Consider the following 25,441-nt stretch of genomic DNA (forward strand, 5'->3'; position numbering starts at 1 on the left):
ATTCTAACAGTTTAACAGGTTGGTGATTAGGAGCCTTCCTTTTTTCCTTTCTGGAAAGTGGAGCTATGGTAACAAGTTTTTGGTTTGTCTTAACCAGTGCTAAGGTTGGGAGCACATACGTTTAAAAAAGCTGCCAGAAGGAACAACCAAGTGCAGAGCAGTGTGGGAGAACTGGGCAGTCAGCACAGGTGCTTTAGGTGTGCCCCTGGCCTGACAGAGGATCCTCCACCTGGAGGTGGGGGTTACAGGGGTTCAGGGACAGTCCTCTTGCTAGAATCCCGGCAGACATCTCCCTTCCGTCATCTCTGCCTGCCTACTTCCTCTTCCTCTTCCTTTCCCTCATTGTGGCCTGTCCTCAGAGTGAGGAGCTGATCCCTCCGACTGCAGGACGCACGGCTGTGCAGACCCCCACCCTCGTCCTCACCCTCTCTCCCCGGCCAGGAAGGTCGTGTGGGCCCACTGCTGGGCCTGCTGCCACCTGCCCCGCTGTCACTCCTGCAGTCTGGCCCGCCCACATGCAGGTGCAGGCGGTTGGATCTCTCGGGTACCCTGCTATGCCACACAGGGGCACTTTCTCATGGTTATAGACGACCAAGGTTGAAAACTGAAGGAGAAACAAGGACGATGCTGGCTCTGTACGTCTTCCCCAACCTCCCAGCCTGAACTGCTGGGTGGCCGCCTCTCTTTTCCCATGGTCTTGAACTGAACCTCAAATCTTGCATCATCAGAATTTGACAAGTGCAGGTCTTGTCTTCTCAACTATCCAGTAGCTCCTTTAAAAAAGGAATGCATCTTCTAATTTGTTTGCATCCCCCGAAATGCTGAGTATATTATAAATTGGATGTGGTAAGTAGGCACTCCATAAATATCTATTGATTTATAGTGAAAAAGCAAGACAACAGCTATTAAAATTATATAAAGGCTTCAGAGTCACAATGCATGTTTTTGGAAAATCTAACATGTTATTAAAACTTGTGTTTCATACCTGATAACACTATCAATGCAGTTTATTTGCTGATAGGATGGGCTATGCTGATCTTTTCTCAAATCCTCACAAGACTCAGTGTTTGTGCTATTATTTTTCAATGTCTGTAAGGAGGAAAAGGCCTTCCGCTCACCTAAAAGAGAATGAAAGTATATACATTAAAAATACATTAGTCTTTTTAAAAAAAGATTTTTACTTATTTTTAGAGAGGGGAAGGGAGGGAGAAAGAGAGGGAGAGAAACATCAATGTGTGAAGGAAACAGTGATTGGTTTCCTGTTGTGCGCCCCCCTACTGGGGACCTGGCCCACAGCCCAGGCCTGTGCCCTGACTGGGAAGTGAACTGGTGACATTCTGGGCCACAGGCTGGCACTCTACCCACCGTGCCACAGTGGCCAGGGGAAGCAGCTACATCCTAGTGCCCCTGGGCTTTCAGAACAGCGCTGGCCGCTGCCATTATTGTCATCACTATTGCTGCCTGGGCACGTAACTCTCCGAACAGTGGCACGGCCTCATGCTCACACGCGCCTGCTCTACATCTGTACAGACGAGCACAGGATACACGCCGGGTCTGGGGGCCCTGCCAACTCACCTCCGGGATGTCCTGGGTGCGCCCCCATCACTTGCTTGTTGGGTGATTTGGTCATTGACTCAATGTACAGCTGCTGACCCAGATTTTTAATTTTGTTGACACTGGCATAGACCTGCTGCAAAGTCAACTTAGGGAAAAGAATAAAATGTGTTTCAAATATAATAAAAGTAAACATTAAAAGGTACATAACAAAATATATTTAACTTCTAGTTCTCTGCACACATGATGACGAAAAGCAAAGTAATACCCTGAATTCGGTTTCCCACCACAGTACACCGATAGGAACAAAACTAAGTAAAAATCCATTCACAGACTGACAGCTGTCAGACTGCGGTGCGGGGGGGGGGTGGCCTGGGAGACAAAGGTGAAGAGATTACGCAAAAACAAAAACAAAAACCACACACACACAAACACAAAACCAACCCGACCAACCAAACCCCCCACCCCCCACACAAAACCCCACCTAGATACAGATGACAGCATGACGACCACCAAAGGGCACGGCGGTGGGGGGGCTGAAGGGGGTAAAGGGGGGTAAACGGTGGCAGAAGGAGACTTGACTTGGTGGCAGACACACAATATACAGGTGAGGTATTATGCACTTGCACACACGAGACCTATATAATATTATTAACCATTGTCACCCCCATAAAATAAATAAATCTCTTCACAACATTCTAGTATTTAGAAAGTGCACCATTACCCCAAATAGCACTTTCCAAAGACAGCATTTTCCTTTTACAGTTTCCCCAACCCAGTGGGTGAGAGCGCCTACCACCGGGCAGGGCCTTGAGTTGAGAGCAGGACGGAGGCCAGGCGACAGGCTGCAGAGGCAGGACTGCGACCCAGCTGACGAGACAGAGGAGGAAAGCGGCCCACGTCTGCCCACTCACCGGCTCCTTCCGGGCGTCCTCCACGCCGGGCCCGCTGGACTCACTCGAGGAGGTCACGCTGACGTGCTGCTCCTGGGACCCACTGCTCCCCAGGCTGCCGTAGCCGCTGGACGCGCTCACGTGCACTGGCTGCAAGGACAAGGGCCCGATGCGGGGGTTACTGGGCATGAGGCGGTTAGAGGGCAGACACAGCACCAGCTCCTCGGAGGTTACTTAAGCCCATCACAAAATGAAGACTAGAATTTCTGAAATGCTACATCAGGTGTGCGACGGCTGACACTTCTAACCCTGACGCTGCCATGGAAAACATTCCCCTCTCGCTTCCGTAATTTTCGAGGGCAAAGTCTGGTTTTCTGGTCTAAGCAGGTGTTGCTGGAACAAAAAATTTCAAAAGCCACATTATAATTTATCAAAATAGGAAAAACACTTATTCCTTAGGCAGGTGTAGAACAGACAGAACAAGTTAGATAAACACCATGGTTTTCCCAGGAGCTCCCCACAGGCACTGCGTGAGCCCCGGCGGTTCCACGAGACGCTGTGACACCTTCAGTGCCTGCTTGCAAGTTTACTGCTTGAATCTCTAATAGAAATAATTTTCTGTATTTGTTTTCAGTAAGAGGTTTTTCCTACTTTTGCCTGGTAATAACCAGACACTGAGACCGGCCAGCCCCCTCCCCAGCCTTGAAAATTGGAATTATTCTAAAGAATACTGACAGCTAGACCCAGAGGCTGAGCACACTGGTCGTCCTCAGAACACAAGAATAATGCCCTCATTCAGAAATAACTTCTCTGTCTCACTGCTTACTGGGACTCAGTTTTGCTGTCTGAAAATGAGTTATTACAAAATGTTCTGTGTATTTAACACAGAAAAAGGAAAAAAGGTTAATAAAATTTAAAAACAAAAAGGGAGGACAAAAATTTTTGCAATGCAGAGGGTAACGATTCCTCTTTGCAGTTTATGTCTGTGAAGTGATTTTACTAAGACAGAATACTAAAATAAGACACTCCCATGGAAATTTTGTGTTTTAAAATCTCTCATTTTATCCCTGACCAGCGTGGCTCAGTTGGTTGGCCATCGTCTGGCAAAGTGAAAGATCATCGACACATGCCTCAGTTGTAGGCCAGGTCCTACACCTGGTTGGGGCACCTAAGAGAGGCAACCAATCGATGTTTCCCTCTCATGTGGATGTTTTTCTCCTTCTCTTTCTCCCCTCCCTTCTCCTTTCTCCAAAAATAAATAAATCTTTAAAAAAAAATTTCTCATCTTACCTGTAACAGAAGTTTGTGAATTTGTTCTTGTAATTCTGTTATGTCTTTGTCATTATTGTCTGTCTTTTTTATCCTGGTAGCAAAAACATCCTCGTTCAGTGGACTCCTACAAAATACCAAGTACAGGTTGAGTCAAGAAATTTAAAATTCATTTACAATGAAGCCTAACGTGGTTTTTAATATTCAAATAATGAATCTATGCTTTTACAAAGCAACTCTGAATACAGAAAATATAAAGCCATAATTCTATTCATTGAAGTAGAGAAAATACTGATTAATGAATTAAGAGGCTTCTTTAGTCTCTCTGTAGTTGCAGCCTTTCTACAGCTGTTTCAGCGCTGTTTATATACATCTAAAATCAGCGACAAGGAACCTCCTCAGACACTGAAATGTCTTCAACAACTACTGGTCTCAAAGTTTAACAGGCACTGAGTATCCCACTATAGAAATGCTACAGTCCTGTTTGCTAAACAACACTGAATGGCTGAAGTACCTAATAACTCATGTAATAAAGATGAATTTGTGACACACCCTAGTGGTAACAATGTGGCTGTTAGAATCCCTCCAAGTCTTATCTGTCCTCGATTCCTAGAACAGTCTGTATCTCGACCTGCGCAGTGAGGGGCAGACACGCCCACGGGAGAGCCAGGAAGAGGGCCTGTGTGAAAGGAAGTGCACTGGCTCTAAAACATGCAAGTAAGAGTGACCAGTGCCTCCTGAACTCCGTGACATGCCGGGCACTGCGGCAAGTGCTCTACCAGGTACGATCCGTTTCGCCTGAGGTGACTGCTGGCACCAGGTCACCTAGCTGGCGAGGTCTACGCAGGGAGTCGGAAAGGGACCAGACGTGCGCCCGTACCGACTGCCTCTCGCTATCTTGGAAAAGCAGGCCCTGCCGAGGAGCTGCACCGGTCACACCCAGCACCTCCCGAGCCCTCACAGGCCCCCGAAGCAGGACTGACTGAGGTCAGGCTTCACATAACCGAGCAGCAGCAAGTCAGGGTTTGGACCCACACATGTGACTCCGGAACCAGCAGGGCCCCCCCCCACCCTGTGCTGCAGCTCTGTGCCCTACCGACCGCAACTCTTCCCCAGAGATGGAAATCATCGCCACAGGGTGCCAGCAAAGTCCTCAGCAGGAGCTCTGCCTTCGGACAGCAGGGCCGTTGTGTCTGCCGGCGTGGCACGGTGCATGCTGTGCCTAAGTGACAAGCTGCACTTGAACGCGCAGCCTGACACACGATGCCTTCCGCGCCTGCCACCCACCTCTCCCCGCAGGCCAGGCCGCCCGGCACGCTGCGTTCTCCGCTCCGGCGCCGCAGCAGCGCCCGGCCCAGGGTGGAAAGGACGTCGGCGCAGGGTCAGCCTGGGAACTGAGCACGTGGGACTCGTGATCTACACATACCTGCGTGAGGCGTCTGCGTTTCATTTTTCAAATAAAATTCGGAAATGGAAACAGAACAGACAGATTTGTGGTAGATTTGGATATTCCTACCTGTGAAACTTTGTACAAAACAAGTTCCCTTTAATCACTAATTACATAGCTCGAGACGACTGCCACACGGGTGAGAGCGACACAGTCGCCACTGACAGGCGGCCGGCGCAGCCGTGGTGCGGTGCGGGACACTGGGGGCAGAGAGAAGACCGGCGCCTGGCCTCCCTCTGCGATGCCTCCACGGGACCACGGCTCTAGTCCCAACTATGGATTCTTCTGGGGAGGTAGTGCAAACAGCACCTACCCCGCCTGCACACCAGGCTGCTGGGAGGGACCCCCAGAGACAGGGACGGTCCCTGCCAAACACTCTCAGAGCCCCCTTTCCCTTTCAACTGTCACACTGTCCTAAACCCTGCTGTCCCCGCTATTTACTGCCTCTCCACTGCACTGTGGGCCTCGGGATGGTCACAAGAGCATCTGTTTGTCCTCTCATTCCCAGGGTCTAGCACAGTGCCTGCAACAGCGTGGGATCCCTAAACACTTATTTAAGGAATGAACACATTAAAATAACTTAACAGGTGTAATGGATGATTATTTTATGAGGGAGTAATACTAGACTCTTGAATTCTTTCTCTCACTTAATCCTAAATCTTGAGATGACAATATTGTTGTAATTTTAAAAAAAACAATTTACATGAAACTTTTAATTAATGTAGTTTTTTTTGGGGGGGGGAAGGGAGGGAGAGAAACATTGATCGGTTGCCTATCACATGCGTCCTGACTGGGGACCAAACCCACAACCCAGGCACGAGCCCCAACTGGGAATTGAACTGGCGACCTTTCGCTTCATAGGACAACACCCAAACACACACCTGAGCCACACAGGTCAGCACACTTGTGATTTTTAAAAATAGTGACAGCATTGTGAGTTCTTATATTTCACGTTAATTCCATCTATATCCAATCAAAGAACTGAAAGGACAGCCTGAGGAACCCACGGCATGCACGCCTCTAGCACTGACCAACCGACATACACCCCGCTGGACGTCCCCTACTCATGAGTCCAGTTCACACTGAGCAAGCACCTGATTTTATTTTCATTTCCCAATAGGTCTCCCTACCGAGGAAAAAAGTCCTTTCTGACCAACACGAATAGCACTTACTTGGCAGCCATATAGCTTATCTTAATTTCTCAATGAGCTTTTTGGCACACATTGGTCTCATGAGCTAGGGTGGCAAGGAGCCCATTTCGTCCAATAGGGTTCCAGTCCTGCTCTGCTGAGAGCTGAGCCCCTGAGCACAGAGAGGGAGGAGCACCCTGGAGCCTGCACCTCGCCTCAGCCACGCACACCCGACGCAATCTGAGAAGTGACCGAACGAGCCATGCTGGCCGACCAACAATTCTTGGTTCTCAGCTTTTACTCATGTGCACACAGCGGTGCAACAATATACCAAAGACGTCTCCACCTCAGCACGACAGTAAAGAGTTAGGTTTAATTTCCATGCTTAAAAAAAAAAGGACATCAAAGGGGAATCTATGGTCCAGTTGAGGAACCTACAGGTCAATTTTAAATGGACCGAAAAGTCAAGGGACTAGGAGCATTTTAGGCTACAAGGGCGTTGGGCCAGGCTCTCAGTCCAGTTCACAGATCATGTTGAATAGGAAACAGCACTCAGACTTGAGCCAGCCATGCAGGCAGGAAAACAAATATTAAAGAATCTTCAAAATTCGAAATAGGCAAAAAAAAAAAAAAAAAAGGAAAAAAATACCCGTATCCATAATTCCACTACCCCACACAGAACTGACATTTATATTTTATTTCATTCTAATCTTTTTCATGTTTCATAGTGTTTGTTTACACATGATTATAATCATACGGTATAGTTTTGTATACTGCTTTTTACATCTAATATATCTCTTTCCCATGTTATATAACCTCTGTAAGAACTTTTAGATTCTATTTTGATTATGCTGTAAATTGCCTCAATTTTCCCTCCCATTGTCCCCCTCCACCCAGCACCCCCCACTCCCTCAGGTGATCCCCCCACCATTGTTCACGTCCATGGGTCATGCATGTAAGTTCTTTGGCTGCTCCACTTCCTGTGCTGCACTTTACTTCCCCTCGGCTATTCTGTAACTACCTGTTTGTACTTAATCCGCTCGCCTCTTCACGCATCCCCCACACCCGCCTCCCATTTGGCAACCCTCAAAACTCTCTCCATGGCCATGATTCTGTCTCTGTTCTTGTTTAGTTTGTTTTTTAGATTCATCTGTTGAGAGATATGTATATTTATTGCCATTTTATTGTTCAGAGTTTTGATCTTCTTTTTATTAAGTCTCTTTAACATTTCATATAATGGTTTGGTGATAATGAACTCCTTGAGTTTTTTTTGTCTAGAAAACTCTTTATCTGCCCTTCAATCCTAAATGATAGCTTAACTGGACAGAGCAATCTTGGCTGCAGATCCTGGCTTTTCAATTTCTTGCCAATCCCCTCTAGCCTGCAAAGTTTCTTTTGAGAAATCAGCTGACAGTCTTATGAGAACTCCCCTGTAGGCAACCTAATGCTTTTCTCTTGCTGCTTTTAAGATTCTCTATCTTCAACCTTTTGGTATTTTAATGATGATGTGCTTAGGAGGGGGCCTCTTTGCATCCATCTTGTTTGGGAGTCTCTGTGCTTCCTGGACTCGTGTATCTATTTGCTTCACCAAATTAGGGAAGTCTTCTTTCATTATTTTTTCAAATCGATTTCCAATTTCTTGCTTTTTCTTCTCCTTTTGGCACCCCTATGATGCGAATGTTGGAATATTTGACGTTGCTCCAGAAGCTGCTTCTACTATCCTTGTTGTTTCTGGATTTTTTTCTTCTTATTGTTCTGAGCAGTTGTTTTTTGCTTATGTTCCAAATCATTTATTTAATTCTCAGCTTTATCCACTGTACTGTTGTTTCTCTTCAAATTGTTCTCTATTTCATTTAATGTATTCTTTGTTCCTGACTGGATTTTTATGCTGCTGAGGTCCTCACTAAGTTTCTTGAGCATCTTTATAACCAAAAACTCTCCATCTGATAGATTGCCTATTTCCACATTATTTACTTTTTCTGGAATTTTGATCTGTTTTTCATTTGGGCCATGTGTCTCTGTCTCATTTTAGCTGCCTCCCTGTGTTTGTTTCTATGTATAAGGTAGAGCCGCTTCGACTCTGTGTCTTGGAAGAGTGGCCTAATGTAGAAGGTGTCCTATACGGTCCGGTGGCACAGCCTCCTCTACCACCCAGGCTGGGTACTTGAGGTGTGCCTTTCGTGTGGGCAGAGTGCACCCTCCTCCTGTAGTTGAGCCTTGGTTGCTGTTCACAGGTCAATAGGAAGGATTTATCCAGGTCAGTCAGCTGTAAGGATTGGCTGTAACCATTAACCAACCTCCGCCCTCTGTGGAGGACCAGCTGTGCAGGGGTGGCGTGGTGGTGCTGAAAGCTGGTCTGTAGCTGTCCACTGGGTGCACAGGCACTGGGGTTTCTTGGGCGATGCAGACCAAGGTCAACCCCCAACCTGTGTTTTGCCTAGGGCCACCCTGCCTGAGCTATAAAGCAATGTGAGGTGGCTGCTAACGTGTGCTGAGGTTCGAAATTCCCAGGCAAAGCCAAGCTGTGAATCTAGCCTGGCTGCCGCTAGTGCTGGGCCTGGGGCCACTTAGCAAGAGGTATGGGGGCTGGAAGCTCACTAAGAACGGCTGTTGCTTATTTGAAAGCATTTAGGAAGTTGTGAAGCAGGAGCCAAGGCCAGCCATTCATATGGAAAAGCCACTGTTAACAGTTGTAAGTTGGGTGGGACGGAACCTCAGGGAATCTCCAGGGTGGGACAAACAGCATTAGACTGGTTGATGGAGTCTCAGACATGGCTCCCACCTGCTGGCTCTGTGGCATTTTTAGGAGGAGGGTTCAGAAAAGGGGCAATGGCCTCTGCTCACCTTTCTGTCTGGGAGAGAGCTGTCCCCCAGCTCTCATCTTGATGCCAGACACTTCTGTTTCTTCCTGTATGCCACTAGTGCCTTTCAAGCTGCTACCCCGGTGCTAGAGCTCAGAGGAAGTGAGTCTGAGTAAGTCCACGTGTCAGCTGTTTAGGAGGAAGTGGTTGGGACTTGAGAAGTTTCTTCCACTGACTCAATCCTTGCTGGTTTTTGCTGCCAGAAGTTGTAGGTACTCATCTTCCTGGCACTGGACTGGGAAGCCTGGTGTTTGGCTGGGACTCCTTGCTCCCAAGATACCCCTCCCAAATTTTTACCCACCACACATGGATGTGGGACCATTCCATTCCACATCTCCACCCCTCCCACCAGTCTGGGTAGGTGTGATTTCTTTAATTACATAGCTGTCAGACTTGATTTCTCATGGTTCTGAGTGACGGATGTTCTGTAATTGAGTTGTAATTTTGATGTGGTTGTGCAAAGAGGTGAACTGTGTTTACCTATGCTGCTATCCTGACTGGAAGTTTAAAAATGTTTATTGACCAATATGATAACATGTCAAGCGAGTATTCCAGACTAGTTAAGGATGTTCACTTAAGCTATTCTAAGTCTGCCATTATGATAAATTTAAAAAATCTGTCTTTTCTTTCTATAGTCTTTCTGTGTTTACCCATATTTCTTAGAATATTTACAGAAGGGGACTGTTAGGTCAAAGAGAGGAATCTTTTAAGGTCCCTGATACACACTGCTAAACTGTCTTCCAAAAGCCCTGAAAAAAAAATCTGTTCCATTTAGTTCATGTGTTAACTGATTCAACATAGAGGAAGTGCATGAAGGAATGTTACTTGGTAAAACAAGATTCTTTTAGAAACTGTGAAGATTGACAGGCTTACGTTCGGACTTTGTGCCGACCTAGGATGAGCGAGACCTTCCGGCTCCACGGGTTCACGAAGCTGGCCCAGCTCGAGTCCAGGGTGACGTAATCTCCGTTCTGAGCACAAAATCTGACGGGTGAGTGTTCAAAGGGAGGGTGGCCCGCGTACTTCAGCACTATATAACAGAAGATTTGAACACAAACAGTACAAATGTCATTTTGGGGGTACTTATTTATACATTTTTAAGAATGTCAAAGTAGGACAAAAAGTTGTCTTAGTAGTTTCAACACACCGCGGACCAGTTAACGGTTAAGATCTAATAAAAAATGAAATGAAAAATCAGATCAACGATTAAGAAAGTAATGTCCTCCCATAAAGAAGTCCGCCCTTACCTTTCTGGTGGATGGCAACCATCAGCGCACGATCCTCTGGGTGCAGGTGCGTCAGGATGGACGTTCCGATCAGGTCCTGAGGGAGGTATCCCAGCAAAGGCACGGCTCTGGGCGCAGACCCAGCACAGGCAACAGGTTATACACAGTATTTTTTATATGCTACGCACTTTAAAAAAAAAATACTTCTTTACTTAATTTTAAGTATGAAGAAAAGGTACACGAGTACTGTGGGGAAATAGTCACATAATCTAAGAAATGTCGGTCATCTGCCTCATTGCACGAAAACCGTCTGGGGAACCTGCCAACACACGGACTCACAGGCTCACCGCAGGCCAACATGGCGGAGCTTCGCGGGTGAGTCCTGGAATCCACATGTTCCACAAGCTCCTCAGAGGTCCCAGTGTCCTCCACTTTGCTGCCATTTAAAAGCATACAAAGATCACATCATAACATAGAAAAATGCTTATGAGGTTAAATGAACAAAGCATGCTACAAATTTGTATAGTATGATGAAAATTATACAAAAATGATGTCCTGCAAAGGTCACACCCAACAGATAACCCAGTACAGACACTTGCAGGACAAAAGGTTCACAGAGCGCAGTTGTGGCAAGACCTTCGGGACGACTTGGGAAGAACCGACGCCATAAACATCACCTTTGTTCCAGATTCACAGTGTCTAATGCGATCAAAGTTAAGCTACTTTCAGAATAGTCTTGGTTAAATTACCTTACTTTCTACAGAATATATTATACAAAGTATCCCACCAACTATTATTTCAGGGTATCTGTTATGAAATAAACCCATTTTCAGATGTGAATGTTTTTTAAAAATCAAAATTAACATATCACACCTGTGCCAAGTTTTTGACATTTTTGCTTTATGCTAATGTGTGGTATTTTGCAATTTCATGAGTAAGAAAAATTTTTAAATAAATTGGGGGAAAATGGAAGGGTGAAGATTGGGGAATAACAATGTTTTATTTTTCCAAATAAAGATATTTAAAAAAAAATTCACTATTCTTTAAATAAAAAAGACTATTTTCACACTTAAAAGAGGACCAAAGTCAAAATAAATAACAATTCTTAAATTTAGTTTTATAAACACGCGTGCATGCGCACACACATACAATATCTGTCTTTTTCCTTTTCCCCTCCCCTCAGACTCAGGAAAACTCATCAACTGGTTTGGGAAGCACCCGTCTCGGGGAACCGACCCCAGACCAGGCGCTGGGCCCAGCATCGCGCTGCCGCCTTGTCTGTGATTACAGAGCACGTCTGTTCCTGGCAAACTGGCGCCCTCGCTCACTGTCCTCTTGTGTAAAGGGAATAGTAATTCCTGATTTACCTAAAAAACAGACTGCTGTGAAATCAAATATGACTTTCAAATCTTAGGAGTGTTTTATATTGATATTTCTTACCCGCGAAGCTCCGCCGTGCCGGCCTGCGGTGAGCCTGTGAGTCCGTGTGTTGGCAGGTTCCCCAGGAGATTTTGATGCAATGAGTTGGATGACCAACATTTCTTAGATTATGTGACTATTTCCCCACAGTATTTGTGTACCTTTTTTTCATATTTAAAAGATATTTATATTAAAAATTGAGACAACACAAATAATTTCAAACTAACAAAAATCAAAAGATAATGGCTAGACAGCAGACATGTAATGCAGACGTATGCACGCATGTGTAAACCTTTTCATATTTGCATTTATTTTCAGAAACAAATTTATTTTAGGCTTAAAGAAGTACTTACCGTTCATCTATTTCAAGAAAAACACACCCTGGAGTGTGTGTTGTGGTAAAAATTCTTTTATCCACTGGGATTCGAGGAGCTATGGAAAATAGATATTCGTTTAAAGGCAAATATCTAATTAATTATCCACTCGACTAAGCACTTAACAAAATTTCTATATGAAATGGTAAAATCTCAGTCTGAGCAGACAAAGCTACAGTTAGATGATCATAATTTTCATCTTTACCTACCTTTTAAATAGGTCACAATGTCATGCCCACTAAAGTTAATTTTCAACAGAGAAAGTCTGTGTACACTAGCTTACTCATCTTACAAATAATCTTAAAGCTGGAGCATCTTACAGTTCATGATCAGTTTAGTCATCTTTAGTGGTTGTATATAACTAAGCACATAGGATTTAGAGTGTCAGTATGACATGAACATTTTTTAATTTGTATAATAAAGTTGGTATGGTCAGTTCTGCCATAGCTTGTTTTGAAAATGTTGATTAAATACATTAGGGAACCTTTGAGCATAACGCAAATTCTGCATTTGCTTATGCACAATTTCACTGGCAAGCAACATGAGGTAAATACAGAAAACATCTAACTGAAGGGAGTCCCGCAGGAATACACAAACACACGCACACAACTCCAACACCCTCCTGCTTCCTCAGTGCGCCCTGCACTATGGGACTCCGTCCGTCCGATGTTAGAACTGCCGGTCTTATTTCAGACATGCTTCCTCATGCCCCTCACAATCATGCCAGTAGCCACGCCCACAAGCAAACTGTGGGGCTCTCCCATGGTGAGGAGCCCTATTTACTGGATTGCTTGTGCATTTCTTTTTTAAATTTTTATCTTTCAATTACAGGTGACATTCAGTATTATTTTATATTAGCTTCCGGTGTACAGCATAGTGGTTGGACAGTAATGTAATTTAGGGACTGACTGCCCCCCAGTAGCTCTGTACTCACCTGACACCATGCATGGCTCTTGCAGTATTTTTTACTGCATTCCCTGAGCTGCACTTTACACCCCCCATGCCTATCGCAGCCGACCTGTACGCCTCCACCCCTTCACCTTTCTCACTCAGTCCCCCAACTGCGCTCCCACCTGGTAACTCTCCGTGGGTACTCTGTATCTATGAGTCGGCTTCTTTTTCTATTTTGTTCATTGATAACGTCCTTTAGATTCCACGTATAAATGAAATCATGTGTTATGTCTTTTTCTGTCTGTATCTCACATCACACAATGGCATCTAGGTCTATTCATGCTGCTGCAAATGGTAAGATTTCATTTTTTTTTATGGCTGATTGCTATTCCAACATATATACAAGTACCACCTGTTCTTTATTCAATCGTCTGTGGATGGGCACTTGGGTTGTTTCCCCACCATGGCTGTTGTAAACTGTGCTACAGTGAATGGAGGGGTGTGTCCATCTTTTGGAATTAATATTTTGGATGTCCTTAGATGGATCCTTGAAAGTGAATTGGTGGGTTATATGGTAATTTTTTAAGGAACTTCCATACTGTTTTCCATAGTGGCTGCACCAATTTCATTTTTTAACCATTAAATGTTTAAAACTGTTACTGTTTTTAATAGAAGCCTGTCTTACCTTTAACGTGTGGTTAAGTTTTTGAGCATTCTGCCCCTAACTTCATTTTTCCTATAAGCCCTGTGGTTTTTATTTTGTGTGATTTCTTTTTGCACAGGCTCATCATTTTTAGAAAAGCATATGCCAACTTAGAGCAGAAGTGACTATAATTTCAAATAATAAATGGGAGCTGCTTCTGTACTGATACATGAATTTTAAAACATAGTTCTGCCATCAGCCTAAAAAGCTTCTATTTACACATGATAAAAACCAGAGGGTTTCAAAACACATTAAAAACATCAATTCATTCTTGTGACCTTGCTGTACAACTACTTCAATGCTCATATTTCACACAAGACAGGCAAAAGGCCACCAGACTGTCACCAGCAGAGAAAAGATCTGAGACCTGAGGATGTGTGGCGAGTCCCTGCTTGACCCTGAGGCCGGGCTGCCCACGAAGGAGAGGGCTGCCCAGGACGTGAGGCCAGCAAACAGAACTGTCAGGACAGCCGGTTACGGTGCCCCAGAGCCCAGGGCCCAGCTGAAGGTCTGGGGGCTCACCCCTGTCCCAGGGCTGCAGTGAACAGGCTCCCGGGGCCCCCATGACGTGCAGGCGGCAGACTCTCCCGACTGACCTTCGTAGCCAGAGTGAATCTTCTCGGCTAGAGTGAGGCAGCAGGGCTCTGACTCCGGCCGGGCAGGGCTGTGCACGTGGATCAGATAGGGGATAATCCGGAACGGGTAGTAATGTTTCTCTTGCTCCCTGTTTTCACCTCCACTGCAAAGGACAGAAATGGTTCCTGGCCACCCTGATATGTTCGGTTAGCCCAGTGGAAAACATGGCTGGGGAAATGTTTTATTGGTAATTCCTGAGAGAGACACAGCCCAATCTAAAATACTTAAACATATTTATTTTAAAGAAAAGGGAAACATTAGCTTAAATTTTCAATACCCAAGGGCAACCCTGGCCCTTCACTCTGCAATGAGGAGGAGGTTTCAGGAGAAATGGCTCAGACCGCTGGGCGTGCTAGGCCCCAGCAAGGCGCTCCGTGACTCCCCTGCTGACCCTGCGCCCTCCACTCCCAGGCTGGCTCCCCTGCTTCTGCCTGCGTCCGAGGGTTCAGTGCCGTCCATGTGCTGGCGACCTGCCACCTGTCCCTGGCCTGGGCCTCGCCCCGGAGCGCCAGGTGCAGGCACTCACGCCCAGTCGGCCTCGCAGCCTCCACTGCACGAGGGGCACGGGCATGAGCGTAACGCTGGTGAACACGGCAGTAAGTTTAGTAGGAGAAGTCAACTGCTATTACAATGTTGGTCTATTTCCTCTAGTTTAGTTATCTCTGGACCATTTAAATCCTTGTCATAAATATACTACCTTGCTTTCTTTCAAGTTATTCAAAATTTCAAAAATTAACTTTAAATGTGACCAAACCACAAAAAACAAACAAAAACAAAAGAGCCCCAACCACGGTCATTTGAAAATGCCCCTAGGTTAAGAATGATCTTTCTGACCTTTTTCCTACTGCATTTTTATCTACTTTTCTCATGAGTATATGCTTCTTCCCCTCAATCAAAATACAAACGTCTTGTGACAAGAACCAAGTCTTGTTCTTTGTATCCACAACAGACCTGGCGAACACAAAACGACCACAAGCAAGTGCTAAATAAAATCAGAGCCCAGCACCCCCTTGTGGCCTCCACAGGCCACTGCACTCACCGGATCCTGCAGAAAAAGGACTTCACCGGAGCGTAGTCGTACTGCGACGCTGCTGGAGACAAAGAGAAGCTGTCAGCAACTGCGGTGGAGACACTGCCGAGCAGCACTTCCTCAGACAAACACTGGCACAGTGTCACCGCACAAACAAGAAAGTTGCTTTTTAAGAGAGAGAAGCTTTGATTAAAAGAGGACTCCCCCCCGTCACTTTAAGATCTGGTCACGTCCAAGGTTTTCCAAGGGTTTTCCGGTTCCAACAGGAACCCTCAGGTACAACAGAGCATCGGACTGAGTCTCCCCCTTACTCCTGCCAACAGGCCCTTGTGGAACTGCCCAGACTCATTTCTGCAAATGTCCATGTAACAATCCTTTGACACAATTATTTTGGTGGTAACATTCTATTCCGCTGTAGTAGTCTGGACATGTCTCAAAAACTGAGAGTTTGACTACTGATCACTTCAAGGTATACAATGTACAAATTCCTTTCATGGTTTTCTTTCCTGGTATAAATTCCCCCCAGTCCTGTTCCTCAGTGAAATGACACAACCATTTTATGACTCTCATCATGTGTTGGCAAACTAACATCCGGAAGATTGTACCAACTGACAAGTGTCATTGTCCACATTGCTCACTGATTTTATTGATTTGTGAGGTGGTAATTCAGAAATGTTCGAATTTGCCTATCTGAGGGCAGATGATGGGCTGAACCTTTTCCCAAGTGCTTGACTGTTTGTTTTTTGTCTGCTTAGAGCTCCCTGAAGATAGCTTTTGGGTATTTATTCACTGCAGCAAAAAGTCCTCAGTTATGGGAACCAAGGAAATGTTTAAAACCAAGGAGGTGGTTAAAAAACATACCCTGAAGGAGCATAAACCACAGAAATTCTCAGGAGCCAAACACTGAATCTGGTCCAGGTTTCTGCTCTTCTAAGGAAAGGGTCACAGGAAGAATCGAAAAATGGGCTTTTGGATGATCAAGGAAAACAAACACAAGTTAAAAAAAAAAGCAAACTCGAGTTTAAAAGGCAAGGGACCAATGATCAAACTATCAAATTTCACGCAGCTATGGAAGTTAGAGTCCCAGAATTCTGAAAGCAGGGGACAGTCCCTACGCCGTGTCTGAAGGAAATACCTGAAGGAACAGCTCAAACGAGCGAGCTTAAGGAACTAATTGCGCAGAGACAGGCTGTAGTCTGAACGTGGCAGCTGGAGAAACTAAGGCAGGATGAGGGCATTTCAAAAACACCCTTCATTTTCTGACAGTTTTTACGGACAGGAACCCACCTTGGTGTCCCTTCCAAACACCTGGCTAGGTACGGTCCCCTTCTCAGGAGTGACTGTCACGGGCAGCCACGCTGCCGGGAGGCAGTGGCTAGGAGCGGGAGTGCGGCTCCCCCGGCGCACCGTGGCCGTGCGGCCTCGGGCACAGCGCTCAGCTCTGTGCCTCCGGGACTGTGGCGGCTGAGAAAGGCCATCGCTCCCGGCTTCGGGGGACACGCCTCCCGGCAGGCTACTCTCAGCCCTACCCGGGCAGAAAGGGGCCCTGAGGGGGCCATCCCTTGGAGACGCAGGGACCCCCCCAGCTCAGCTGTGGCCTGAAGTCGCCTGCGGCTGCCGCCCCCAAGCCGCCCCCAAGCTCTGAGCCGCGCTGCAGGCCCAGCGCACTCCTCCTGCGGGGGTCGGCCCTGCACTGGGGGCGGGGGCTCCTCTCCCAGGTCCCCGGCGCAGCTGACCCCACTGGACATTCGCTTCTCGGCTGCCCCTGACTGACGGTTACTGTCTCTGTCAGCTGGGGACGATGAGAGCCACGCCTCACGAGGTTTCTAGGAAGATTAAACCCACTAGCACATGAAGAGGAGTCCCTGGGCACCCGTTCAATAGGGAGCGGCAGCAAGGGTGCCCCTGGTGCTGCAGGCCACTCCCAGCCTCCAAAATGCCCCCCAGCCACCCGCTCTCGGCTCTCACAGTAACCATGTGTTAGTAGTCTGGTCGGGAACGATTATTTTATACTGAGAAGCTAAGTGGCCTCCAAGGTCCACAAAGGGACAGAACTCAATTTAAAACTCAGATCCTCAGCCCTGGCAGGGTGCCTCGGGTGGTTGGAGTGTTGTCCTATACACCAAAAGGTTGTGGGTTCGATTCCCAATCAGGGTACATGCCTGGGTGGAGGGTTCGATCCCCGGTTGGGGAGCCTATCAGAGGCAGCCAATCGATGTGCCTCTCTCACATGGGTGAGGATAAGAAAAAAAAAAAAAAAAATTAAAGATCTTCAGATTCCTAGCTTAAAATTCTTTGCATGTAGAAAACAGCACACCTCTAGGCCGGCACACTTCCTTACGCTATTTGTATATCGCAACAGGCACCTGCCTCAACTGCCTTCGTTCAGACAACACAGGGGGCCGACCATGTGACCTCAAACCCAGGCGTGGGCCTCCTCACTGCCACACCTCTGAGGCCACATGCCACTTCTCACTTTTTAAGTGCGTTCTGAAGAAACAGCAGCCGGCTCCTCCTGAGAGGTCTAGGCCACAAAGGAAGTTGGAACCTGCTCTAATGCAGGGCCGAATGCGGACAACAGCTGAGGTTACAGCTTCCTGTGTCCTCGTCACATTCTCTGCGCTCAGAGGAAGGGACAGAGAGGAGGAGTAGGGGCCCCTACCACAGCCGCTGGGGAGCGTGACAGCCACGCTCAGGACAGCGGCTCGAGGGCCATGAGGCAGAGCGCAGGGCACGAAGCAAACCCATGCGCATCAGGTCTCAATGCAGCAAGAAAATGTGTAGGTTTAAAGTCAACAATTTCAGGCCAGACTATGCTTCACACAGAGGGGACGTGCACAGCCGTAAGCGACCAGCAGAGAGAAAAAGGCTGGAAAGGGGACACGGAGGCTCCTCAGGCGAATGGGAGGGAGAGCACTGGGTGGGCGTGGGCGAGCCTGAACCCCGCCCCGCCAGCCAGCGGGGCTGCCTGTGGCTGGGGCCTCGGCAGCTAGAGCAGCTCCGGGCCCACAGTGACTGTGGGGTCACCGCTTACCGAACGACTGAACGGGTAACAAGTGCAGAGAAACGAATACGCGCAATGAACAGTTGGACGAAGGCGTTTAGAAAAGAGAAAGAGGAGCGAAGTCGATGTTTCTGAGTGGCGGCAACAGGGGCAGGGAGCTGGAGCGTAGCGTGGATGGCAGGTTTGTTTTCTGAAACTCATACACAATGTGCATAAAAGATGGGGCAAAGGTTCACAAATGAAAAAAGAAGCAAGATCGTTCTTCACTGCACCGAGCACTGGAGTAAAAATCCGAATGGACACTGAGCTTTAGATTTGCAAGATGATAAAGTTCCGGAGATCTGTTTCACAGCAGCGTGCATGTGCATAACACTGCTGAGCTGTACACTTAAAAATGGCTAATACAGTCAATTTTGTCAATGTGTTTTCTTACAATAAAAAGTTACCTTATTTCACCGTGTGTAATGAGCACTTTTTTGCTCAAATTTTTGAAGGAAAAATAAGGATGCCTGTTATACATGGGTATAATGATTACATGCCATGGGTATAGTAAGTATAATAATCCCATATATGATGCACACATTAACGCAGGCACACATTATACACGGCAGAATATGGTAATTCCCATTTTTTAAAAATTAAAGGAAAGGACTTGGAATCAAACAGATGGATGAACTAAGCTCTTAAGAGACACTTTTCAAAGAATGTGAAATAATAAACAGTGACGTAAAAAAGAGAATGAATAGTTTAAAGATCACACAGGACTGAATGGCACAAAGAAAACTGTGACCAAGCATCCCCAGGTCAGGGAAGTAAGCATTTCAGAAGAAAAAGTAATGACATTCATGAACTTTTAGAAGTTCATGAAAAAAGAAAAAGTAGAAAAGAAAGCTAACCGCCAGATGTTTATCCCCAAAGCAAAGACTTAATGAAGTCAAAATAAGAGGAAAAACATTTAACTTTATTAACTTAAAAGAAGCAGAGCCTTTATAGCAATTAACCTGCTACATACGACGCTGGCACTCAAACTGTATTTATAATATGTAACCTATCAAACTAACATGGCTACATAATAGCAAATCTACTGAATCTTTAAGGATTTAGAAGCGTTTAAAATGTTATTTTCATCACATTCTACTTTTCGAAAAAGAGAAATTTAAAAAAAACCCATACGGCCTGCCTATTCTAAATAATGCATTAATTTCTGTGCTATTATTGGAAGAATAAAGCTGATCTAATGAGGCAAGGCAGAGAGCTGAATTTTGGTCCCATTACCTCTCTGTGTCCAGTTGTTCCAGAAGGGAAGCTGGGTGTGGGCAGTGTGCGTGTAGAACATCCTCACGTCTTGAGGGGCAAGCAGTTCAACGAAATGAGAAGACTCCAAGAAATCTTTCTTACAATTCAGGATCGAAGTAGCCTGCTCAGAAATGTGCACTAACCTCCCAGACAGAAATGAAAAAACTGCCACAAAGGTATCCTATGAAAAACATGTAGAATAAATGCAAATATTGAGATACCAGCAACATCCCATGAAAGGTATAAATTCCTTCTAAATTTCTACCATGAGCAGTAGCTAAGAGCACACACACACACTCACAGACACATCCTGCAAAGGCAACACCATGAAACCTGCATGGTGCCTTTTGAAGGCTTTATTTCCAGCCCAAAACACCACAGCAGCTCATTCTACACTGACTAAGTACACAGACAGTACAGATACATAAACTTCTGATCCCTTCTCCTTTGCAAGCTGTGCTTTACACCTGGAAGGACTGCCTTCTCCTCACCAAAGCATATTCTAGGCTGCAAGACCAGGCTCAGGAGGCACCTTGAAGGTGTTGTCTTTAACCAACATCATTGCACAAGAACTCTTCCTCTGAGCCCTGGCCTGTGTGGCTCAGCTGGTTGGAGCACTGTCCCGTAACCGAACGTTTGTGAGCTTGACCCCCGGTCCGGACACCTACAGAAAGCAACGGATCAGTGCTTCTCTCTCATCGATGTTTTTCTCTTTCCCTTCGTCTCTTTCTAAAAGCAATGAAAAAATGTCCTTGGGTGTGCATGGGAAAAAAAAATTATTTCTTGACTTTGTTTCATGGGACATAAATATAACTTAGTTATGATAACCAACCACTGTTTCTACCAGTTAGCATTGGCCTGTTTTCCTTGTTAGCTTTACTCTGAATGCCATCAAGGGGATGTGTTTTCTTACGCTTTTCCCCGCTTAAATCTCCATAGCACTTACTATACTACTATGAACACAATGGTTAGTAATATAAGCACAATTATAATATCAGGGATAGCTCATGTTCCAATATTCTAAAATTTTTAAGTTACAATTATGTTGAGATCTAAACATAGAGCAATCTCCATCATATCAACAAAACATGAGGTGAAATTATCCTGTCAACATGAAGAGATCCAAAAAAGATATACTAAATATCTCTTCCAAAACTTTAAAAAAACTGACAGCATCTCAACTCACCTGTTCTATAAAATCCAGTTGTTACAACTTGAAGTAGTAGGTATGGGAACTAAGAATGATATAAATAGAAATTAACAACTTGGAGATCAGAATAAGATGCAGGATGTCACGCTGCAGGGCTACCCTTGCCTTTAGTTTGAGAGAGCTCGGGGATGCTCCGGAGGCAGAGGCGCCTCAGGGCCGAAGCAGCGGCACACGGCCGCCGCCCCGCTCTCGTCCGCGGCCCTGTCCCCTGGCCAGGGCCGGGGCCCTGCACACGCTCTCCAGCACTTTTCTCCTCGTCTACCTCACACCGTGGCTACCGACCGACACTCTCCACTGCTGTCTGTGAACGCCTGCACCTAGATAAGGCTGTTAGGAAAAATCACCCAGGTTGACATGGCAAAATTCGTGAGTTCTTACTGTGTTTTTGGAAGTATGTTCTGACGCAATAGTGGCCAGCTCCTCAAGACTGTACATGGTCACATCTGCTTGAGGTGCTCCATTTTGACTGAGAATCTGGAAAAACTCACTGTTTGCTAAGAAACACAGGAAAATAAATAGGGAGTCCAGTGAAAACAGTATCTTTAGGAAATCATTTCTATGACTAGATAAGCTGGCTTCTTCTTCACAGGAGGACACACCTCTGTGTTGTCCTCGAAACCAGATGATCTCCCTCCTTCACCTCAAATACTGAGAGTTGTGTAAACTTTAGATTTTGAATTTTCTGAATCCTGCATGATCTAGATCACAAGGAACAGAACACCTAAGGTCCTCAACAGGGGACTGAAACCCCAAGTTCCAAATGCACACAGGGCACTGCCATGACAGAAACAGCACTCCAGCACTCAGGAACCACGTGTGACACGGGAAGCCACAGATCTGTGCCCGAGACACTGTACGTTAGGCAGTCCCTTGAGAAGGAAAGTCAGAGATAAGAAGGAAAAAGTGTTTACAATCATCTGTGTTTTAATTGGCTAAATTCCTGATACATCGTGAGCGTACTTTAAAAGCATATGAATGGCAGGGAAAAGTAAAAAGTTTGTAGTCAAATATATTTTCCCCCCATTACCCACAGAAAAGAATACTTTTAAAAGTGAGTCTTCAGAATGCGCTCATACTGAACCCTACTCTCCTGCAACAGATCAGCAACACACAGCACCGCTACCAAACCCTTAGGCAAATCCGGTTCTCCCGCGCTCCTCGCGTGGAAAGCCAAGACCCTCAAGGGATCAGCCACAGATTTGTTCATCATACATAAAACGGCGTAAAAATATCAAAACATTTCTGTGAGGACAACGTCACTGACAGCTCATCTGGCCTGGCTGACGCTTCCGAGCAAGGGTGGCCTCGCATGGCTGTGTTCTCCCTCCAGCCCGTTTACCTTGGACACTCTGTACACAGCGAAGGGCATAGTTGAGGGCATCTACAGTGCTTGGTTTATTGTGTCTCTCCGACGGGAAGTGTTTTTTCATTTCTTGGACAACCATTATCAGCTCTTCAGAAACTCTGTTTCGATCTTGCTGTTCACTGTGAGATAAAAATAAATTCACACTTTCAATGACTGTTTACCAGCCCTTTTATTGAACAGCGTATTATGTGCCAAGCAACTTCCTAAGTGCTTAACATGTATCAGCTCTTTTAGATCACAGGTTTATCTCTTTGTTACAGGCCACAGAATCCCAGCCAAAGACACTGGTAATTGTCAAACATTTTCCACTCTCCTTTCCACTTCAGCCTCAACTCAGCTAAGTTCCTTAACCACTTTTTACCTACTTTTGGGGAATTTTCTTCAGTTTCCCAGAGCATTTCACTCGAAGTTCCCTGATTTTCCCTTACACTTTCTTCCAGTCTTACTTAAAAACAAACAAAAGAAAGACTTGAACCCTCCGTTCCCTTTTAGTACTCGGGCCAAGAACAACAAACAAACCAGACTGTAAGTGTCACCTGTTGCTGCTCTCCAGGTATTTGCTCTTAAGTTGGTATTTCTGACTCCATATCTCATCAGATTCTTTCTCCGGGGCCTCAGTGCCGCTGGCCGGTGGTCCTTCAAGTCCATTAGTTTCAACCCCGGGGGAGTCGGATTTACGGCTGGACATTTTTAGGTCTTCACAAGGGTCCATCTTTCTTTGCTTGGCAGTCTTATTCTGTTGCCTGCCTTTTTCTTACTTTGCAGCTACTGACAGAAATTTACTCCTCGTTTTGATCCATGCCATTGCATTAGAGGAAATGATCAGTCATCAGAAGCCGGCAATCACTGATCATCTGGAGGCACTTTCCTTTCCAGTGTTTCCATACAGTTTTGGACGTCTTCACTCACGGGAGGTCCAGCCTTGGGGGCGGGTGGGCACAGGTGACAAATATTAAATGAAAAGGGCAATTTGAATTTGATGCGGGAAACTAGGCTGTGGCTCGCCAGTTGGGCAGCCCTGGGGAGGTCCCTCAGCCCGGGCGGTCACAAAGCCTGATTCGGGCTCACCAATCTGCCCACCCACAGCTCTGCAAAGTCGGCTTGCACCCGGAAATAGGTCCCGGCGAAGGGGGCAACTTTAAGCACAAACTTCCGGGGACCCCAGCTTCCCGACCCGGCGCTGCCCGACGGCGGTCCCCGAGCGCAGGTCAGGCTCAGGACAACCTGCGGCCAGCGAGCTCCGAGGCCTCCCCGCCGGACCCCAGCACTCACCCGCAGTCGCCGCCGCCTCCGCCGCCGACTTGGGGCCCCTAGCTCAGCCTCTCGCACACCCGCTCGCCCAGCCCCGTGGGGCCCCGGAGTCTCGAGGCCCGCCGCGTGCTGGGCGGCCGCCCGCGCCGCGCCCCCCTCCTGCCACGTGACGAGACCCCGCCCTCCAACCGCACGATTGGCCGCCGCCACCGGCAGCGAGGGCCCCCATTGGCCCATGGGCGGGGCCCGGACTGGGGCGCCCGGGTTACATAATCGAGGGCGAGTGGGCGGGGGCGAAGGTCCCACAGCTCATTACATAACGTGCAGAGGGCGGAAGGCTGGCCAATCCCAACAGGCTGGCGTGTAAGCAGGAGATGGAGGGACCCTGGGGGAGGTTGGAGCCCTCGCCGCGCCAGTCGAGCGCCCGGCCCCCTCCACGGCTCCAGGGCACAGGGGGTGGGTGTTGAGCCGCGCGGGGGGGGGAGGGGGCGCTGGAGCCAGCACGTTCGTGATAGGGCGCTTCCGCGGTCAGTCAAGGGGTGGGGGGGCGGGACCCTAGTAGTAAGAGGTGGGTGGGGCCGCCGGGGTCTTCCTGTGAGAGGCGGCGGGGTGGGGAGCCAGGCGCAGGTGGCCGGGAGTGGAAGGGAGCCCTGCTGGGGAAGCGGGGAGTGGCGAATGGGGATCCCCCTGGGGCAGTTGGAGGAAGGCTCTGGCCTTTGAGCGCTGTCTCTGTGTCTTCTCAGGTTCCCATAGTTTCAGTGTTTCCTACCGTTGCTTTCCGTCCCGCCAGCTCTTTCGGTGAGGGGCTTGGAGCAGCCCTGGGAAAATCAAACCCTATTTTTAAAAACGGAATTCTGACGGTGACACTTAAATATTTCTCTGGTCTTCCTGAAGTTACAGACTCACTTGGCAACTGGAGGGAGACAAGTGTGTGTAAAAGGCACTCTCTCTCTCTTTTTTTTTTTTTTTAAAGGGAGGTGTAGAGAAGCAGCCGTTTTAAAAATACCGGTCTGGCAATCGGGAGACTATTTTTAGGTTGCGTACCAACTCCTTCGAAATCGCAGGCTCGGTGCAGGCTCCACCCCTCGTCGGTGCCCGCACGTCGGGAAGCCTCGGGATGTGTGTCCTGGGTGAATGCAAGGCAATGCGTGGGAAGGGAAGGGGGCCCTCTGTGCCTGTCATGTGTGGGATAATGCCCCTTTTTCCAGTTGGTGGCAGATCTCATTCTCCAAAGCTGCTTTGTCAAACTGCCCTCATGCAACAAGTATTTGGAGTGCGTATCTGGGAAGAGATGACGGTGGCCCCTGGGGAGAGTGAGGGCAAAAGTTCCTGCCACTCAGGGAGCCTCCATTTTACTGACATAAGACATACGAACAACTCCCTGAAGTGCGTTCAGAAGGCATCTCTGATAAGGTGGAACAGAAACCTGAGGCAGGCAGGTTGGGGGTGGGGGCGCGGCGGCCCGAAGCAGAGGCGGCCCGTTGCCGAGGAGCAGGCTCTGCGCTAGGCCTGGGGAACGACGTGAGAGGAAGGGCCGGATCCCAGGGGGGCTTTATCAGAACGGAAGCTTTTGGGGGTTTTTTGTAACGGCAGTGGAAAGAGGAGGGTTTTCAGCACGACAGGGATTTGTATCGGTCAGACCGCTACACAGGCAGGTTAACAGGAGGCTGTTGATTACAGGGATACACGTTTGGGGGTGGAGACTTGCCAATGGGTTGAATGGGTTGTGGGAAGAGAACAATCCAGGGCAACTCTGAGCCCGGTTTAAGATGAGCTGCTCGGGAAGGGACGTGAACCGGGGAATCTGGGGTGGTATGTTCTGGTGGAGGGAGGACACTGCTACCGCAGGAGGAGGGCGAGGCAGGGGCGCTCCGTTCCATT

General features: G+C 47.3%; 1 protein-coding gene across 6 annotated transcripts in view; it reads right to left on the reverse strand.

The window, feature by feature from the left end:
• Positions 1–23,692, reverse strand: part of PER3 (period circadian regulator 3) — a 37,836-nt gene extending 14,144 nt beyond the window's left edge. For 4 of the 6 annotated variants that reach the window (XR_008529666.1, XM_054579824.1, XM_054579825.1 and 1 more), the window contains exons 1-14: positions 23,582–23,692; positions 22,846–23,230; positions 22,283–22,428; positions 21,322–21,437; positions 19,713–19,914; positions 15,443–15,494; positions 14,364–14,506; positions 12,153–12,231; positions 10,402–10,508; positions 10,028–10,184; positions 3,738–3,843; positions 2,469–2,597; positions 1,576–1,702; positions 986–1,118 (exon numbers count right to left, since the gene is read on the reverse strand). Coding sequence is in view for 5 of the 6 variants with exons in the window: in XM_054579824.1 (XP_054435799.1) it covers positions 986–1,118; positions 1,576–1,702; positions 2,469–2,597; positions 3,738–3,843; positions 10,028–10,184; positions 10,402–10,508; positions 12,153–12,231; positions 14,364–14,506; positions 15,443–15,494; positions 19,713–19,914; positions 21,322–21,437; positions 22,283–22,428; positions 22,846–23,021 (1,673 nt within the window). In the remaining variant the exon portion in view is untranslated. The remainder of the gene's footprint in view (positions 1–985; positions 1,119–1,575; positions 1,703–2,468; positions 2,598–3,737; positions 3,844–10,027; positions 10,185–10,401; positions 10,509–12,152; positions 12,232–14,363; positions 14,507–15,442; positions 15,495–19,712; positions 19,915–21,321; positions 21,438–22,282; positions 22,429–22,845; positions 23,231–23,581) is intronic. The other 2 variants (XM_054579826.1, XM_054579823.1) reach the window with 1 other exon arrangement.
• Positions 23,693–25,441: the final 1,749 nt, after the last annotated feature.

This window comes from Pteronotus mesoamericanus, unplaced genomic scaffold (genome assembly GCF_021234165.1).
Source record: "Pteronotus mesoamericanus isolate MK-2021 breed Mesoamerican mustached bat unplaced genomic scaffold, CSHL_Meso_final contig_557, whole genome shotgun sequence".
Classification (NCBI taxonomy): Eukaryota; Metazoa; Chordata; class Mammalia; order Chiroptera; family Mormoopidae; genus Pteronotus; species Pteronotus mesoamericanus.